General features: G+C 49.9%; 1 protein-coding gene across 1 annotated transcript; it reads left to right on the forward strand.

Annotated features, from left to right (window-relative positions):
• Positions 1 to 1,246: 1,246 nt before the first annotated feature.
• Positions 1,247 to 17,617, forward strand: atp11a (ATPase phospholipid transporting 11A). Its single transcript, XM_068756510.1, has 29 exons — positions 1,247 to 1,291; positions 7,268 to 7,400; positions 7,583 to 7,671; positions 7,753 to 7,833; positions 7,936 to 8,043; positions 8,224 to 8,352; positions 8,428 to 8,531; positions 8,625 to 8,672; positions 8,766 to 8,830; positions 10,115 to 10,196; positions 10,288 to 10,438; positions 10,519 to 10,890; positions 10,971 to 11,137; positions 11,225 to 11,296; positions 11,371 to 11,444; positions 11,537 to 11,640; positions 11,845 to 12,026; positions 12,116 to 12,367; positions 12,445 to 12,622; positions 12,705 to 12,807; positions 12,900 to 13,045; positions 13,122 to 13,181; positions 13,269 to 13,396; positions 14,420 to 14,555; positions 14,920 to 14,943; positions 15,478 to 15,543; positions 15,959 to 16,062; positions 16,161 to 16,326; positions 17,345 to 17,617. The coding sequence occupies exons 1-29, from the start codon at positions 1,247 to 1,249 to the stop codon at positions 17,615 to 17,617; spliced, it is 3,642 nt and encodes a 1,213-aa protein (XP_068612611.1).
• Positions 17,618 to 18,903: the final 1,286 nt, after the last annotated feature.

An 18,903-nucleotide genomic window follows, 5' to 3' on the forward strand; every position in this document is an offset into this window, starting at 1 on the left:
GCCCTAACCTTGCTTTACTTTCTGAAGGGATTTAGAGTGTTTAATGTCATGTAAAGAATTTAAACGAGCTTCCCTGTTCAATCAAATTCGTACTTTGCTGCCCACGAGGAATTCAAGTAGTGGATAATAATAATACTATATATAAATATATAGTATTTCAGCAGGTCACGTATACCTCAGATGCCATCCTTTTTTTATTTTTTTTTGTCATCCTCCGGGCATTTGTAGATGTAACCACAGTGTCCGACAAAACTTATTTTAACTATACATGTATATGGTTAGAAGTCTCACTAACAAGGCCAAAAATGTAAATAGAACTTTAACAAATTAATAAACTAAAAGCTTAAACGATTTAAAATATTCTTCACCTTATAACATTGTGAATTGTATTGTTTTTTTATTCATTTAAAATGCATTTGCGTTTGTTACAGTTCTTTTTAAAGACATACCGTCTTCCGAATGGCGTTTATTTTGAAAGTCATAACCGGATACGGTATTTGTTATTTTATTACCTTTGAGCCGGTGTTTTGACTGAACCCGCCGAAAAGCGTCTCCAGGAAACGGAGGATGGACGAATGAATGAAAGCGTCACCGGTCGGAGTTCTGACGCTTCAAAATCCACGCGCACGCGCACGCGCAGCAGTTTGAAACGGACCCACTTCACATTCATTCACATACAATTCGAGATATGCCTGTTTTCATTTTATATTAACGATAGATGGGGAAAAATACAATATTGAGAAATTACTTTTTTCTGCGAGACGGTCAAATTTTAGGATTATTTTAAACATTAATTCCATCTTATTATCGAAGTAAAACACACGCACGCACGCACACCAATTACGCACCCCAAAGGTCATCAACGCGCGCATGAGCTCACCTGCAGTTACGCCCACCAGCGGAGGGCTGTGACGTCACCCGATTCCCCGTGACGCGTCCGAAATGAAAGGCGCTTTTGCAGCCGCACAAGACGGAGGCGGTGATTGGTCCGCTCCTTACAGGCGCGCGAGAGGAGGAGCGCGCCTGTCCGTGCATGCATGAAGGGTTCGGCGCGCGCCCGCCACTCCTCCTCCTCCTCCTCCTCCTCCTCCTCCTCGTAGGTGAGTTCAGGAGCGCCAGCCAGTGGGAGCAGCTTCTTCTTCGTCCACGAAGAAAAGGAGGGAGCGTGGAAGTCATGGAGAAAGGAAATCCGAAAAGAAGTTAGCGCGAAGAAAAGCGAAGAAGAGGAAGAGGAAGAGGAAGCAGGATGGGCGCGGAGATCAGCGCTCTCCGGACCCTCATCAGCAGATACGTGAGTTGGTAAAGCCTTCTGTGTGTGCGGGACGCACGCGCGTGTCCTGCCCCGGTTGCGTGTTCTCCGCAGAAGAAGGAGAAACAGCGCAGGAGCGTTTATCTTGGTTTCATGTTCCGCAGGAGTCGCTCCTCATCCGGATTAAGCGGAATGGGGCGCAAAAGGAATAAATAAACTTTCATTATTTTAAATCGCAAGTCACAGCCCCTCCCCCCCGATCAATGTTTATTATAATTCGCTTTAATTGTATTTTATTTGGGCTCTTTGAGGCAGTTTCTTAAATCTAATTCTGACATTTGGATGCGGGTCTGAACAGAAATCAGCAGATTGCTTCAAAAATCAGATTTTTAGATGAGAACTGAATTATTCCGCATCTAAATTATTATTATTTTTTATTTAAGCCTGTTACTTTCAGACACCAGGATTAACCTGCATTCAGAAACCCAGTCAGTAATGTCCGCCTGTTGTTATTACCAGTTGTTATAAAGCATGAACGAGCTGAATGTTGCACTTTTAGTTGTAGTTTTCATCTCCTTTGTGATTGCGACTCCGAACGGAGCCAGTCAAATCACAGAAATGATGTAATCCACTTGTCTTCTCCTCTGCCCGGCCAATCAATGGGCGGCGGTGAAGTGCCTTTGATGATAATCCACACTCATCTGGAGCTTTGATCCCTCCCAGAATGCCACAGCGCGGATGAAATGGAACGCTCATTAATTATTAGAGAGAGGAACATTCCTCTTTGCCATGATTTCCACAGAACTTGCTTTTTCTTTTCACTTCCACTGCAAAATGTTCACAATTGTAGCAAATTTAATTCCCTATAATCCTCCTATTTTTTCCTAAATAGACCAATCAGAAGATAGAGATCTTTTAGGAGGCAGTGTGTGTGTGTGTGTGTGTTAAAAGCAGACAGACGGCATTCCTCTGCTCCTGAATAATCTGGATTGCAGGACAGGAAGTCTCTCTCCTCACTGGATTAAAGGGTTACTGCTGTTCACTACACCTTAATCCATTGCCTCTGAATCTAATCCAATCACTGCTTATTGCCCCCCCCCCCCCCCCCCCCGGCGATATTCTGGTGTTCCTTTAGTACACAGACCTCAGGTGAGCCGCTGCGCCGTGTGTTTAGTGGTGGTTCATCAGTGGGGAGGGGGGAGGGGGGGGGGGGGGGTGACTCAGAGGCTGGCGGATCACATGAACTCCTCGGCTCCGTCTAGTCGTCAATAATTTATTGCTAGACTGTCTGACAATGAGAAGGGGGGGGGGGGCTCCTGTGGGGTCACCAGCAGAATGATGCTGACAATGACCCCGAGCTAAAGGTCGTTTTTTGAGGTTGAATTTTGCCTGATTGAAAAGCGGAGCTGCCAAAGTGTCTGGGGGGGGGGGGGGGGGGGTGCAAACCCTTCAGGTGGAGCAGTGAGCCCTGGTGCACTCCGTGTGGACCTCACGGACGAATGGGTGTTAAATGATTCGCAGGAGGCCCAGAGCAAAGCAGCGGCTGATGGCTGTCCTTCAAAATAAAAGCACGCCTGCATGTCGAGGCTACTTTGTGTGTGTGTGTGTGTGTGTGTGTGTGTGTGTGCGTGTGTGAAGAGAAATAACAACACTGCTCTGACACAGAAATCAACTGACAATGTAATAAAGTAAAACTTTTGTTATTATAAATATATTTTATATAATATTCAATATGTTAAATACTTAGTACACTTTGCTCCTGACCCCTCGACCTTCTGAGAGTTATTTGAATACCGCTTGTGTACACTTCAGAGTACCCAAAACGTATAAAGTTTGAATCGGAATCCGCATAAAAGTTCTTTCCACCGTCGGCTGAGTCGACACCAAACTTACCGAGCTTTGTGACAGGGGGGGGGGGGCGAACTGAAGACGTAATACACACAGAATTTTAAGTCACATTTCACTGAATTATTCAGTTTGTTGTCTGGAGAAAACACGCCGACGTCATCATTTCAACCGTCTAGCGGTCGCTGCATTTGATTTTTACTTTTGTTAATTGTCTTTTCTGCTGATGTTTTTTTTTTTTTTTAAATCATTGCAGCACCTGCTTAAGAGCGCGAGCTCCATTACGGGGTTGTAGCAGAATCCTTTCAGTAGCATTAACAACGTTTTACAGTGGACAGATGATGGATGCCCCCCCCCCGAGGGGGTTAACGGTGCGTAGAGCCCTCGGTTCAAGAAAGGTTTCAATCACATGTTGGTGGGGGGGGGGGAGGGGGGACTGAAGGAAATTAAAATATTATGAAGTGGAACATTAAATGATAGATCTCTAGAAAACTTTATTCGAATCTCCGAAACAAAACGCTGCGTTCAGACGGGCTCGTATATCTGGGAACGCTCGTATACGTCGAGGTATTAGTATACATTCTTACCCACGATGAATACTAGATATTTAACTCATTAATGAGGTAGTCGGTCGCTCAATAGAAAACCCCCACCTCAAAGACATCAGCCTCGAGTAACAGACACGGGTCCAGAACCGGGACCACACACACACACACACACTCACACACACACACACACGTCAGGTGACTCGTCTCTCGAGGGTCACATGATGCGATTCATCCTGATCTGCCCTGTGATTTTTGCTCCCATGCTGGGATCTAATGAACGTTGTCACGACGATTGACGATCGTTAGATTCATGATAATGAGGGTGTCGAGTCGATGTGAAATCTGTGCTGGAGAGTTAGAGCACGTTCCCGCATCTATCGATGTTCCACGGCTCGGCCCAAAGTACCTTCTTTGCAGATCCATTAGCTTTTATTTTGTTTGGGTCGTCAGGAAGAACGTCTGCCGGGAGTCTGAATGGAGACGGAGGAGGAGGGTGGAATTAGGCTTTGATCAGTTGATCGTCATGTGATCGATTTAGAGTCCCGGGGGGGGGGGGGGGGGGGTAGGAGTCAGTTGATGCCCTTTTCAACATGCATCAGGAGAAATCCAGACGGCAAGAATGGACGACGTGTAAGAATGAAGCAACTCGCTCAGGTAAACGTTGCTATTTATTTTAACTTTTAACCTGCTGTTTAACCTGCTGCTTTGCTCCGATGGGAGGCTGTCATCTCCATAATCATCTAGAACTCGTGACATTTCATTTTATTTTGTGTGCAATTTTTTTTGTTTTTTTTACGCCTTTCAGTCTCAGGGAGGAAATGAGAAAACTTTTTGCAGCGTCCGATTCTGTCCTTTTGTCGTACATGAAAGGAAAGTCGTCACAATCTATTTTCCTCTGTCATCATTCTACTGATCGTATTCTGTGTGAGTCGAGGAGCTTCATCTGTAAACACAGTGTGTGTGTGTGTGTGTGTGTGTGTGGCAGTATAATGAAGTCCATTTAGCAGCAATATCCCTTCAGGATTAGGAGGAGTGCTCCCATTAAGGATCAGGAGAGAAACGGTGAAACGGTGGGTGGGGGGGTGGGGGCGGGGCTAAAAGTATTGAAAGCTTTTTGGTGCTTTCCTGCGAGACGCCATCGATTCACAGCGTGGCGTGAGACCATCGGGCCTCCGTGTGACGCTCACACGTCTCATGTGACCATCGCTCCAATCTCCGGCGGACAGGGAGGCGTGTGTGGAAGTTCATTCCTTCATCATGAGAACAGCATCATCATCATCATCGTGTTCAGAGATCATCACTGGTGCCTTCAGGGACAGCAGGAAAGGTGTAGACTAAATAATGGATTATTATTTTTGACTGTGTGTCTGTGTGTATGTGTGTGTGTCTGTGTGCGTGTGTGTGTGTGTGTGTGTGTGGTAACAAAGCTGCACGAATAGAAGCGCCAAAGATTGGTTTTAATAAGTATATTACAGTGGTACCTCGACTTACGAATGTCCCTACATCCGAAATTTTCAGGTTACGAAGTTTCTGAATGGGAAAATATTGCCTCTTGTTACGGAAGCATTTCAGGATACGAGGTGAACTCTGGGAGCGGCGAATAGCGCTATTCGCCGCTCCCAGAGTTCACCGAACGTAAACAAACTTGTAGCTGCTCTGCCATCTGCCTGGCAACCCGTTGCGTATGCGTGTATCTCAGCATGCTATTCGTGTCCCCCTCGTGTCACCCGGAAAAAGTGTTGACAAGTCGGGCTATTGCTCATTATGATGACGTCTGCCTCGCACATTTCCGACGGATTGTCAAAAGCCGGCAAAAGCAGACGTCATCGGATCAGTTTTTCAAGAAACGCGAGGCAGAAAACACCGCAAAGGACCAGTAAACAAAGAGGACAAAAAGTAACAGCTAACAGGTAGATTAATATTTTAAAAAAATATCATAATGTAGCGTCCGTCGGACGCTGGAATAAGCACACGACGGGTAACTCTCTGTGTGTGTGGGTGCCGCGGGGAGGAGGAGAACGGGAGAGCTGCGTAGCTCCCGCAGCTCTCCCGTTCCCCTCCTCCTCCCCGCGGCACCCACACACACACACCGCCCCTCCTCCCTGGATGCCTTTGCGGACTCTCTGCAGCGTAGGAATAATGAACACTCCTAAAACATGAACCGTTACAATACTTTTGCGGGGCTTGGAACGGATTAGTGCATTTACATTCAAAATGCGTCTCTACTTACGAAGTTTTCACGTTACGAGGTTAGTCCCGGAACGGATTAAATTCGTAAGCTGAGGTACCACTGTATTATTAATAATAATATTTTATGATGTCATCACACACACACACACACACACAACGGGAGCACGTTCACACCGCTGCAGAGCCAAAACGCATTCACGGACGCGTACGCATCCCTGAGAGGCGGCTGAATTGAAACGGGCCGTTTCGCCTTGTTGTCTGTTGCAGTATGAGGTCGCTTTGAGCGCCTCAGATTTAAGAGCGTGTGTGTGTGTGTGTGTGTGTGTGTGTGTGTGCGCGCGTTGTTGTCCTTCGTGCTCAGTGTCTTTTCTCATGTGAATCTTTGCCTTGCAGGCGCTAAATACAGATGGACCTGTCCTATCGCCACCGAGAAATCAATTAAGGGGTTTCCTTTGTGCACGCCCCCCCCCCCCCCTATTCTTGAATTTGTAAAGATGTAAAGATGTATTGTTTTTGGAGGATTCTGGCGACGTGTACGGGGTGTATCCCGCCTCTCGCCCGTCAGATGAGATGTTTGAGGTCGTCTGGTCTACAAAAGTTTGGATGGATGGATTCTTTTTTTTTTGGACTTTGATTAGATAGATCTTTATACGTAGAACGACGGTTTACGTTTTAACCCTGACGCTTCTGTTTTTAAGAGTTTAATTTAAATAATTCAAATCAATTTTAATGTGACAGGAAGCCATTACAGGTCAGGATATCATCTGATATGCAGTTTTGGCGTTTTAAAGAATGAGCCGAGTGTTGCAATTTTGATTTTTAAACACGATGCAGACACAAAATGCTATTTTTATACGCTCGGTTTCGCTTCTTTGAGACGCGGCGTGAAGAAACGGGGGATGTGGGTCATTATCGTCTCTGACAGAACAAAGCCTGCGAGCTCGCCCATCCTTCTCTCCTGACCACAAATGTCGTCCCCCCCCCCCCCCCCCCCCCTGACTATAAATACACGCAGTGACGTCCCTGTAACGCGAAACGACGGCAAACGTGATTATCAGCGTCGAGAATAGCCCGTAATCTCGAGTTGCATCCGAACGCTGAAAGGCCCGAGCCTCACCAACAGGCCGCTTGATTTTATAAGCCCAACCTCTTATTTTGCGAAGATGCTATTTTCATTCGATTAAAACCGTTAGACGGGCTTTCATGCAAAAAAAAAAAGATCCGGATGAAAGCTCTAACGTGATCGATCAGGAGTTAGAGGCGAGGGATGGAGAGAGAGAAGAGGTGGGGAGAGATTTACAGCTGCAGTCAGGACTCAATGCTGGTCCTCATCATGGCACGCATGCACACACACACACGCACGCACGCACACACACACACGCACACACACACACACGCACGCACGCACACACACGTCTTTGTTTCTCACCTGTAGTGTGTTGGTGAGGAGAACTGGGTGGACAGCAGGACCGTTTACATCGGACACAAGGAGCCGCCTCCGGGAACCGAGGCCTTCATACCGCAAAGGTACCCGGACAACCGAATAGTCTCCTCCAAGGTCAGTCAAGGTCACGTCACGGAAAGTCTTCACGGATTTCGCGTTCGTCCTCATTCTAAATAGCGGATGTTATATATGTCGCCACGGCAACCAGCTGTCTGTTCGTCTTGTTGCTCTGTCCTTCCCGATCATTAAACGCCATCTATGACTTCTGGATTATATTTCCTGTCCGTAAACCTTTCATGTTTCCAGTACACATTTGGAACTTCGTCCCCAAGAACATGTTTGAGCAGTTCAGGAGAGTCGCCAACTTCTACTTCCTCATCATATTCCTGGTTCAGGTAGAAAGATTCTCTTCTTCTTCTTTATTGTTTTCATATATATTCATAAATCCTGATTTAATCCCGTCTGCGCTGCTTCAGCTAATCATCGACACGCCCACCAGTCCGGTCACGAGTGGACTGCCACTATTCTTTGTGATCACAGTCACCGCCATTAAACAGGTGAGACCGCAGCACTAGACACACACACACACACACGCACACACACACACACACACACACACACACACACACACACACACCCTGTCCTCTTTTCTCTGACAGGGTTACGAGGACTGGCTGAGACACAAAGCAGACAACGCCGTCAACCAGTGTCCTGTCCACGTGGTGCATCATGGGAAGGTGGTCTGCAAACAGAGTCGCAAACTCAGGGTGCGTGCGTGTGTGTGTGCGTGCGTGTGTGTGCGTGTCACCGTTTGCCTATGTTTTCTTGAGGGTGCAGCTGTTTTTTTAAAGAGGAATTATTCGAAACAAAATCACGATATCGACAAAACCAAAAACATATTTTGACCCTAAGAAGACGCTTTCTCTCGCGCGCGCGCTCTCTCTCAGGTCGGCGACGTCGTCTTTGTGAAGGAGGACGAAACCTTTCCCTGCGACCTCGTCCTCCTGTCCTCGTCCCGGAGCGACGGGACGTGCTTCGTTACGACCGCCAGCCTGGACGGCGAGAGCAGCCACAAGGTGTGCGGCCATCAAGCGGCGTGTCCCATTCTAATTAGAAATAGATGTCTGAACTGTGTGTCCCCCCCCCCCCAGACATACTATGCAGTTCGGGACACCAAAGCTTACAGCACGGAGAGTGAGGTGGACGCCGTCCACGCTACGATAGAATGCGAGCAACCCCAGCCGGATCTCTACAAGTCAGTACGACCCCGCCTGCACGCCAGGCCCGTCCTCCGTCCTCATACCTTCGCCGTTTCCGTTTCCGTTTCCTCCCCCTCCCTCCGATATAGATTTGTGGGCCGCATCAACAGCTACATGGGCAGCGAACCCATCGCCAGGTAATCTGACCCGGTCCCGAGCAGCGTGGCTTTTGGTACCAGGAGGCGAACCCCGTCCCGGGACGAGAGAGTACAGTTGTGATGTGTTTGCAGGCCGCTCGGATCAGAGAACCTGCTGCTGCGAGGAGCCACTCTGAAAAACACAGAGTACATCTACGGTAAAAAAAAACACCACCGGAAATACACAGAGTACATCTACGGTAAAAAAAAACACCACCGGAAATACACAGAGTACATCTACGGTAAAAAAAACACCACCGGAAATACACAGAGTACATCTACGGTAAAAGAAACACCACCGGAAATACACAGAGTACATCTACGGTAAAAAAAACACCACCGGAAATACACAGAGTACATCTATGGTAAAAAAAAACACCACCGGAAATACACAGAGTACATCTATGGTAAAAAAAAACACCACCGGAAATACACAGAGTACATCTACGGTAAAAAAAACACCACCGGAAATACACAGAGTACATCTACGGTAAAAAAACAAAAAAACACCGGAAATACACAGAGTACATCTACGGTAAAAAAAACACCACCGGAAATACACAGAGTACATCTACGGTAAAAAAAACACCACCAGAAGTACACAGAGTACATCTACGGTAAAAAAAACCACCACCGGAAATACACAGAGTACATCTACGGTAAAAAAAAACACCACCGGAAATACACAGAGTACATCTATGGTAAAAAAAACACCACCAGAAATACACAGAGTACATCTACGGTAAAAAAAACACCACCAGAAATACACAGAGTACATCTACGGTAAAAAAAACACCACCGGAAATACACAGAGTACATCTACGGTAAAAAAAAACACCACCGGAAATACACAGAGTACATCTACGGTAAAAAAGAACACCACCGGAAATACACAGAGTACATCTACGGTAAAAAAAAACACCACCGGAAATACACAGAGTACATCTACGGTAAAAAAAACACCACCGGAAATACACAGAGTACATCTACGGTAAAAAGAAACACCACCGGAAATACACAAAGTACATCTACGGTAAAAAGAAACACCACCGGAAATACACAGAGTACATCTACGGTAAAAAAAACACCACCGGAAATACACAGAGTACATCTACGGTAAAAAGAAACACCACCGGAAATACACAAAGTACATCTACGGTAAAAAGAAACACCACCGGAAATACACAGAGTACATCTACGGTAAAAAAAAAACCCACCGGAAATACACAGAGTACATCTACGGTAAAACCCCCCCCCCACCGGAAATACACAGAGTACATCTATGGTAAAAAAAAAAACACCACCGGAAATACACAGAGTACATCTACAGTAAAAAAAAAAACACCACCGGAAATACACGATGATTTAGCAAATACTGCCTGAGAATTTAAAGTCCCCGTACGAGCTGTCCATTTTTAACCCCCCCCCCCCCCCCTCCTCAGCGGTTGCCATCTACACTGGAATGGAAACCAAGATGGCGCTCAACTACCAGTCCAAGTCTCAGAAACGCTCTGCAGTGGAGAAGTAACCGTCGCTCCGTCTTGGTGTTTGTCCGTATTTAAACAGGTTCGTGTTTCCTAACGACCCCCCCCCCCCCCCCCGTCACCCCCCCCAGGTCAATGAACGCCTACCTGCTGGTCTACCTGTGCATTCTCATCGGCAAGGCCGTCGTGGACACTGCGCTGAAGTATGTGTGGCAGGCCGAGCCCAACCGAGACGAGCCGTGGTACAACCGCAGGACCGAGGCGGAGAGACAGAGACACATTGTGAGCGAGCGAGGCCCCGCCCCCCATTATCCGCCCCCCCCGCCTCGCCTCCTCAACCCGCCTTTTCTCCTCTTCCTCAGCTGATCAGAGGCTTCACCGACTTCCTGGCCTTCATGGTCCTCTTCAACTACATCATCCCCGTGTCCATGTACGTCACCGTGGAGATGCAGAAGTTCCTCGGCTCCTACTTCATCGCGTGGGACGACGACATGTTCGACGGCGAGCTGGGCGAGCGCGCCGTGGTCAACACGTCGGACCTGAACGAGGAGCTGGGGCAGGTGGAGTACGTGTTCACGGACAAGACGGGGACGCTGACGGAGAACAACATGGAGTTCATCGAGTGCTGCGTGGACGGACACGTCTACGTCCCGCACGCCGTCTGCAACGGGCAGGTGATGGTCGACGCGGCGGGCGTGGACATGATCGACACGTCGCCGGGCCCGGAGGCCAGGGTGAGTGGAATGACCCCTCCTCGTTTTATTAAATGCCCCTCACGCTTTTGACCCCGCCACCCCCCCCCCCCCTTAAACAGAACCACGAGGAGCTCTTCTTCCGGGCGCTCTGCTTGTGCCACACGGTGCAGGTGAAGGAGGAGGAGACCGTGGACGGGATCAAGCACGGCATCCACCAGGGCAGGTCCGCCTCCTTCTACATCTCCTCCTCGCCGGACGAGGTGGCGCTGGTGGAGGGGATGAAGAGGTGACGCGCACGCACGCACACACGCACACACACACGCGCGCGCCGGGGGGTGGGGCTGCTGATGGGACGCATCGTCTCTGTGAACAGGCTCGGCTTCACCTACCTGAGACTCAAGGACAGCCACATGGAGATCCTGAACCGGGCGGACGAGATCGAGAAGTGAGTAGCCCCGCCTCTTACGCACCGCCCGTAGCGATCGGGCCAATCAAATCACGGCACTTCCTGCGCGTCAGGTTCGAGCTGCTGGAGGTGCTGACGTTCGACTCAGTCAGGCGGCGGATGAGCGTCATCGTCAAGAGCGACGCTGGTAAAACGCCTCGCGGTGTTAACGTTGGCGTGTGTGTGTGCTCTTCTCTCACAGATGTCTCTCTCTCTCTCTCTCTCTCTTTATTCCTCCAGGTGAGCGCTACCTGTTCTGTAAAGGCGCCGACTCCTCCATCTTTCCCAGGGTCGTATCGGGGAAGGTGGATCAAGTCAAAGCTCGGGTGGAACACAATGCAGTGGTGAGCGCGCACGCACACACACACGCACGCACACACACGCACGCACACACACACGCACGCACACACACGCACGCACACGCACACACACGCGGTTCCGTCTGTTGCATATAAACGTACAGAATGTTCTTTACTCGTGAGAGTTACATCACACAGTCACAGTGGTTTCCGTGGCGATAACGTGCTAACGTGTGGCGCCCCCTCCAGGAGGGCCTGAGGACGCTGTGCGTCGCCTATCGGCCCCTCAATCCCGAACAGTACCGGGAGGTGTGCAACCTGCTGGGCGGGGCCAAGCTGGCGCTGCAGGACCGGGACAAGCGCCTGGCGGAGGCGTACGACCTCATCGAGAAGGACCTGATTCTGCTCGGCGCCACCGCCGTCGAGGACAGGTGGAGGCGGGCGGCCAAATACGCCGGCGAAACGGAGCGCGGCAGCGGCTTCATTGCGTTTCCTTTGGGGTGAAACCCAATCCCGACAGGCTCCAGGAAAACGCCGCCGACACCATCGAGTCTCTCCACCAGGCGGGCATGAAGGTGTGGGTCCTCACGGGGGACAAGATGGAGACGGCGGCCGCCACCTGCTACGCCAGCAAGCTGTTCCGGCGAAACACCCGGATCCTGGAGCTGACCACCAAGCGCACCGAGGAGCAGAGCCTCCACGACGTCCTGTTCGAGCTGAGCGGGACGGTGCTGAGGCAGCGCGGGGGCATGACCCGGGACACCTTCTCCAGGTGTGTGTGTGTGTGTGTGTGTAGAGTCGCCGCGGTTCACCGAGCGCCATCGCTGGACAGGTCGTATGTTTGCCCAGCCTGTCAGGTGACTGCGCCGACTACGGCCTGATCATCGACGGCGCCACGCTCTCTGCCGTGATGAGGCCCGGCCAGGAGGACTCGGGTTCCGGGAGCTCCAGGGAGACCTTCCTGGAGATCTGCCGTAACTGCAGCGCGGTGCTCTGCTGCCGGATGGCGCCGCTCCAGAAGGCTCAGGTGCGAACGAGGGACGGAGAATCCCTTGAGATTCGACCCGCGTCGGAAACGATTCGGTATTTGCGTTGCGTTTTTTTTCCAGATCGTGAAGCTGATCAAAGCGTCCAAGGAGCACCCGATCACGCTGGCGGTCGGCGACGGCGCCAACGACGTCAGCATGATCCTGGAGGCCCATGTCGGCATCGGTTCGGAGCCGCCGTCAGCGACATTCCTTTAGACGTGTTTAGGAAGTAATCTGATTACGGTTTGTGACGACCTTTGACCCGCCCCCCTCCAGGCATCATGGGCAAGGAGGGTCGCCAGGCGGTGCGGAACAGCGACTACGCCGTCCCGAAGTTCAAGCACCTGAAGAAGATGCTGCTGGTCCACGGGCACTATTACTACATCCGTATCTCAGAACTTGTGCAGTACTTTTTTTACAAGGTACTGCTCATATCTCCCGCTCGCTCCTAGCGGCCGCCCCCCCGGTGTGACCAGCGCCGTTTGTTTGTTTTCTCAGAATGTGTGTTTCATCTTCCCTCAATTCCTCTACCAGTTCTTTTGCGGCTTCTCGCAGCAGGTACAGACACACACACACACACACACACACACACACACACTCTCTAATAAACAACAGGAAAACGCTGAGACGCTCCCTTCTCTGCAGCCGCTCTACGACACCGCTTACTTGACGCTGTACAACATCAGCTTCACCTCGCTGCCCATCCTGCTCTACAGCCTCATCGAGCAGCACATCAACACGGAGGTCTTGAAGAAGGACCCGTCACTCTACAGGTCAGTGCCGAGCCCCGCCCCTCTGTCGGCGCCGTGAAACGATTCCAGACGCTCTACTCGGGCAGATTCCAGACGCTCTACTCGAGCAGATTCCAGACGCTCCACTCGAGCAGATTCCAGACGCTCTACTCGGGCAGATTCCAGACGCTCTACTCGGGCAGATTACAGACGCTCTACTCGGGCAGATTACAGACGCTCCACTCGGGCAGATTACAGACGCTCTACTCGGGCAGATTTCAGACGCTCTACTCGGGCAGATTACAGACGCTCTACTCGAGCAGATTCCAGACGCTCCACTCGGGCAGATTACAGACGCTCTACTCGGGCAGATTCCAGACGCTCTACTCGGGCAGATTACAGACGCTCTACTCGGGCAGATTACAGACGCTCTACTCGGGCAGATTCCAGACGCTCTACTCGGGCAGATTACAGACGCTCTACTCGGGCAGATTACAGACGCTCTACTCGGGCAGATTACAGACGCTCTACTCGGGCAGATTACAGACGCTCTACTCGGGCAGATTACAGACGCTCCACTCGAGCAGATTACAGACGCTCCACTCGGGCAGATTACAGACGCTCTACTCGAGCAGATTCCAGACGCTCTACTCGGGCAGATTACAGACTACTCGGGCAGATTACAGACGCTCCACTCGGGCAGATTACAGACGCTCCACTCGGGCAGATTACAGACGCTCTACTCGGGCAGATTACAGACGCTCCACTCGGGCAGATTACAGACGCTCCACTCGGGCAGATTACAGACGCTCTACTCTGGCAGATTACAGACGCTCTACTCGAGCAGATTCCAAATGCTCTACTCGGGCAGATTACAGACGCTCTACTCGGGCAGATTACAGACGCTCCACTCGAGCAGATTCCAAACGCTCTACTCGAGCAGATTCCAAATGCTCTACTCGGGCAGATTACAGACGCTCTACTCGGGCAGATTACAGACGCTCCACTCGGGCAGATTCCAGACGGATCAATAAGTGAGAGTCGGCCGTTCCGTTTCCTTTCCAGAGACATCGCTAAGAACGCTTTGTTGCAGTGGCCCAACTTCCTCTACTGGACCGCTCTGGGCGTGTACGACGCCGTGGTGATGTTCTTCGGCGCGTACTTCCTGTTCGACAACACCACGTTCACCAGCAACGGACAGGTAGCCCCCTTTAACCCTTTCGGCCCTCCCTTCTTCGTACCCCTCCCGTTCTTATCGTCTTGCTGTTCTAGAGTTTGTCCTTTAGTGGACGTTGACGGATTCGGAGGATCGACTCCCATTCATTCGCAGCATGGCAGGTCTCCCGACCGTCGACTTTCATTTTGAATCTGCTTTCCCAGAAACCTTTCGGTGGCCTGACTTCACTTTTTTTCTAAGCTTTTTTTTTCCTATTATTCTCCAGTCACGAAACTGTTTGTTCATTTTATTCTGATTTGATTTGTCTGGCCGCCTCTCCTCTTTTTCTTCCTTCTCTCTTACCTGCGTGTTGCTTTTTTCTTTGTTTGCTTCTCTTTCCTCCTCCCAGCTAATGACAACCAACACACAGATGGTAAGCCTGCCCCCCCCCCCCCCCTCGTCATCTCCCTCTAGTGTAAGTTTCCTGTCCGATCGCCCCATCACAGCCCACTCACCATTCGTCTCCTTCCTCTCCTGATCTACCCTTTTTCTAGAGCCGCAGCTCATTGTGTGCGAGTCGCATCGCTTGAACGTAGCAACGCCGTCGCCGTCCTTCCTCCATTACGCGACACTCGAGACGTTTAGCCATCATTCTAATCTCATTCCCCTTCAGCGAATGGCGCCGCCTCCTAGAGCAGAAGACCGCCGTGACTTTTTTGCGGTCGCTCCGAGCCATCCGGACTATTTGCAGGCTTATTTGTTAACCGGATTTGGCCGTGACGACTGCATCTAAGCAGCCGAAGCTTTTGTTGTTTCCAGAAAATAAATATTGATCACTGGAACAAGTAAAAGTTGTGTTAGTGTGAAACGAAAACGTGTTCTGTGTTTAAGTTTAAGCAGTTTAAGTGAATTTCATTACAGTTTAAATATCTGATGTTTGTCGTCCGTCACTGTTTGGAAACTACAGATGTTTGGAAACTGGACGTTTGGGGCGCTGGTCTTCACCATCCTGGTCTTCACCGTTACCTTCAAGGTACCCACACACGGAGGGATCAGGCCACTGATCGCCGTCAGGCCTGATTAAATACTGAATCATTGATTACATGATACAAACATGTTTTATGAAAACACAAATAAACTAGAAAAGCACTCGGAGAGCGCAGGCCTCCCCCAAGCAGCTCGTTCCCCTCCTCACCTGGATCTACGCCGTCCACACGGTGATCTGGATCAGCACCAGAAGGTTCTACATTGTTCTTGGTATCTTTACACACCAACCATGAAATCCAAACCGCTCGGTCTGTTACCGGGTCGCACGTCGTGCTGGAGCCTATCCCAGCAGGCGAGAGGCGGGGTTACACCCTGGACAAGCCGCCAGTTCACACGCATTCGTATCACTGAGCTCCTTAGGCTACTTTACCTCTCCCCTGCCTCTCCCCTGCCTCTCGCAGCTGGCTCTAGATACTCATTACTGGACCTGGATCAACCACTTCGTGATCTGGGGTTCGCTCATCTTCTTCGTGGTCTTCTCTCTGCTGTGGTGCGGAATCATCTGGTGAGCTAAAAACTAAACTGTTCCGGAGCCGTTTCGTTATTCTCCTGATCCTGATCCTGATCCAGATCCAGATCCTGATCCTCGTCCTCCTCTCCCAGGCCCTTCCTCAACTACCAGAGGATGTACTACGTGTTCATGCAGATGTTGTCCAGCGGTCCCGCCTGGCTCAGCATCATCCTCCTGATCACAGCCGGTCTGCTGCCTGACGTGGTGAAGAAGGTCATCTGGAGGGCGCTGTGGCCCACGACCACGGAACGCATACAGGTTGGTGCGCGCGCGCACACACACACACGCGCACACGCGCGGGTTGGTACGCCACTTTATCAGTCATTGAATAACAAAAAAATGAGTGTAGAATAACGTGACCAAAAAATAGATCTAGCTGATTTGACCCTCCCTCTGACCCACCTGGTTCCTCCTCCTCCTCCTCCTCCTCCTCTTCTCCACACTCCTCCTTCCCTCTGGTTCTCCTCTGTGACAGACTAAGAGTCGGTGCCTTCCCTCTGAGCCCACCACCATCTTTATGCTGTCTCAGACTTCCAGCAGAATGAGTTTCTAACCCTCCTAGAGGTGACCCTCTTCTCTTCTTCCTCCTGTCCCCGACTCTTTTAGATTCTCTTCTTTGTCCGCCGCATTGCATGCAAGGACTTTTACAAACAGTGTTGTTAAAGCTAACAAAACTCCATTCACGTTTCTCTGCACATTGTGTGAATGCAGCCCCCCCCCCCCCATGTCTTATTCTGCATGTGGTTGACCCTTATCGTGTTTGTCTATGTTTGTGTGTGTGCATGTGTGTCCACAGTGTGTCAGGGATAGTAGGAGGCTTGACACACACCCTACTGGGAATAGCTTGGGGCGTTCACCAATCTTTCTGCGGACTCTGCTGCCCTCTGGCGGCAGCAGGGCCGCGGTGCAGGAGGCTTTGGCCAAGGTGTCGATGAAATGTTTGCATGGCTTTGGTTCCTTTCATGTTGGGATGCACATGTGCTTGATGCATGCATGCGTTTGCTGTGTCGAAAGAGTTTGAATGCAACGGTATCATCAAAGACGATCAATTCATACATTAACAGATCATTTGTCCGCCTAAGCGTTTTGTCTTTAGCAGCATGTCAAGACGATGAAGATTCCACTGTAATCATAATAAGCGAGACTCCAAAACCTGCAGCAAGAATGCTAACGTAGCATCAAGAGCTCCAGCGATAGCTCTTTAGCTGATAAAGACACTCTGAACTGACGTGTTTTCTCCCTCTCTTCTATAATATTCCTCCTTTTCCTCATGCAGAATGCTGAAAAACTCTACAAGGGCCATTTGTCTGAGTTCACCCCGCTGGCCGGTCTCCACACCTCTGCTCGGCCGCGGAGAGGCTCAGCCGACCAAAGGAATGTCCCGAACCCTCGAAGGTCTGAGTCCTTTCAAAAGAAAGCCATGTTCGCACGCTGGCGTAGAATGCCAGGCTACTGTACCTTCACGCCGCTCCTCAGATACGCGGCCGCCTCCCGCTACTCAGCACAGGAACACGCCTACAGCGGGATATGCCCAGAGACCTCAGTCTAACTTATTTAAAGACGCCTTGACCGTTGGCTAATAGCAGCGATCTGTAGCCCTACCTGACTACCTGACTTTACCTTTTACGTGGCTCCGCTAATGTCGATGGTACCAGCTTGAGCTTTCTTTGACCGAACATGTCTTCATCTCTGCCGCCCCTTACTTTACTGTCTCTCTCTCTCTCTCTCTCTCTCTGTCCATTTGTTCCGACTCTTTTTAGGACTAACTGGTGTTGCCTGTGTGCAAACGTATTATCTCGAAACACTCCGTAGGACTCGGCACAGACCCGACAACAATGTAAGAAAGGGCGTGGTAGAGCGTCAAAGTTCAAGTGTTGGAGACGCGGACCTGAGGTGGTCCACATTTCCTGCTTCATGAAGTACTGAATGTTATGTCTTAAAGGAAAAGAGACCAACTTAACCCCCTTAGCCAACACTTTAGCTTGAGACTCCACATGTAGAACGTCTATTGATGTAGATGGTCTTTACCTGGGCGCTACTAGCTAGCAGTTGTGTCCGTCCCGTACCTGTGCTACTAGCAGCTTTTCTTAACGCCTTAATATCTTTTTGTACCACATGTTATCACATTTTTAGTTAATTGTGCAATCTATAGTTCACCGAACACAGAAAATACCAAATTTAATGAATCTACGTAGGGAATAAAATAAGTCTGGTTACCAAAAATGTCCAACGCTTCCTGTAAATGTAATGTTTAAATTTAGGGCACATGGTAATTACTCAGACTTTTTAGGCCCGAGCGCCTATCCTAGGCGTAAGGGGCTATTGCTTTTTTTATTATTATTATTTTGTTTACATACTGGATGGTAACTTTATCAAAACATACATACATATAAAATATTTCCAAGTCGTTCATAAAACAAAACCAAATTCCATCAAGTCTTTTTGATGTCCGATACAGCTTGCATCTCTCTCCTTTTCCCACTGAAGAAATGATACTTTTGTGGAAGTTTTCCTACGTCTGTGAGAGCTGCCTCCTTCCATCCAATAATTGACACCATCCATCCATCCATCCATCCATCCCATCCATCCCATCCATCCACCCACTCTGTCTTCCTATCCATCCATCCACTCTCGGTCTTCCTGTGCACCAAAGCCTCGTTGCCGCTAGCGATACCTGCTTTACATTCGGTGCCTTGTGTTTCTTTGTCTCTGAGTTGTGTGCGTTTGTTTGTTTCGCGACAGACATTAAGGCCGTGCTTGAACTTGATGGATGCGAGACGATGGGATGACTGAGATAAAGGAGAGGAAATGTGAAAAGATTTTCCCAGATAATTG

Source organism: Brachionichthys hirsutus, chromosome 24, assembly GCF_040956055.1.
Source record: "Brachionichthys hirsutus isolate HB-005 chromosome 24, CSIRO-AGI_Bhir_v1, whole genome shotgun sequence".
NCBI classification, from domain to species: Eukaryota; Metazoa; Chordata; class Actinopteri; order Lophiiformes; family Brachionichthyidae; genus Brachionichthys; species Brachionichthys hirsutus.

Coding starts and splice junctions, on each gene's coding strand:
- atp11a (XM_068756510.1), top strand. CDS start 1,247: ATGGGCGCGGAGATCAGCGCTCTCCGGACCCTCATCAGCAGATAC. Junction 11,138..11,224: donor CTGGTGGAGGGGATGAAGAG/GTGACGCGCACG, acceptor CTCTGTGAACAG/GCTCGGCTTCACCTACCTGA. Junction 13,182..13,268: donor TTTGCGGCTTCTCGCAGCAG/GTACAGACACAC, acceptor CCTTCTCTGCAG/CCGCTCTACGACACCGCTTA.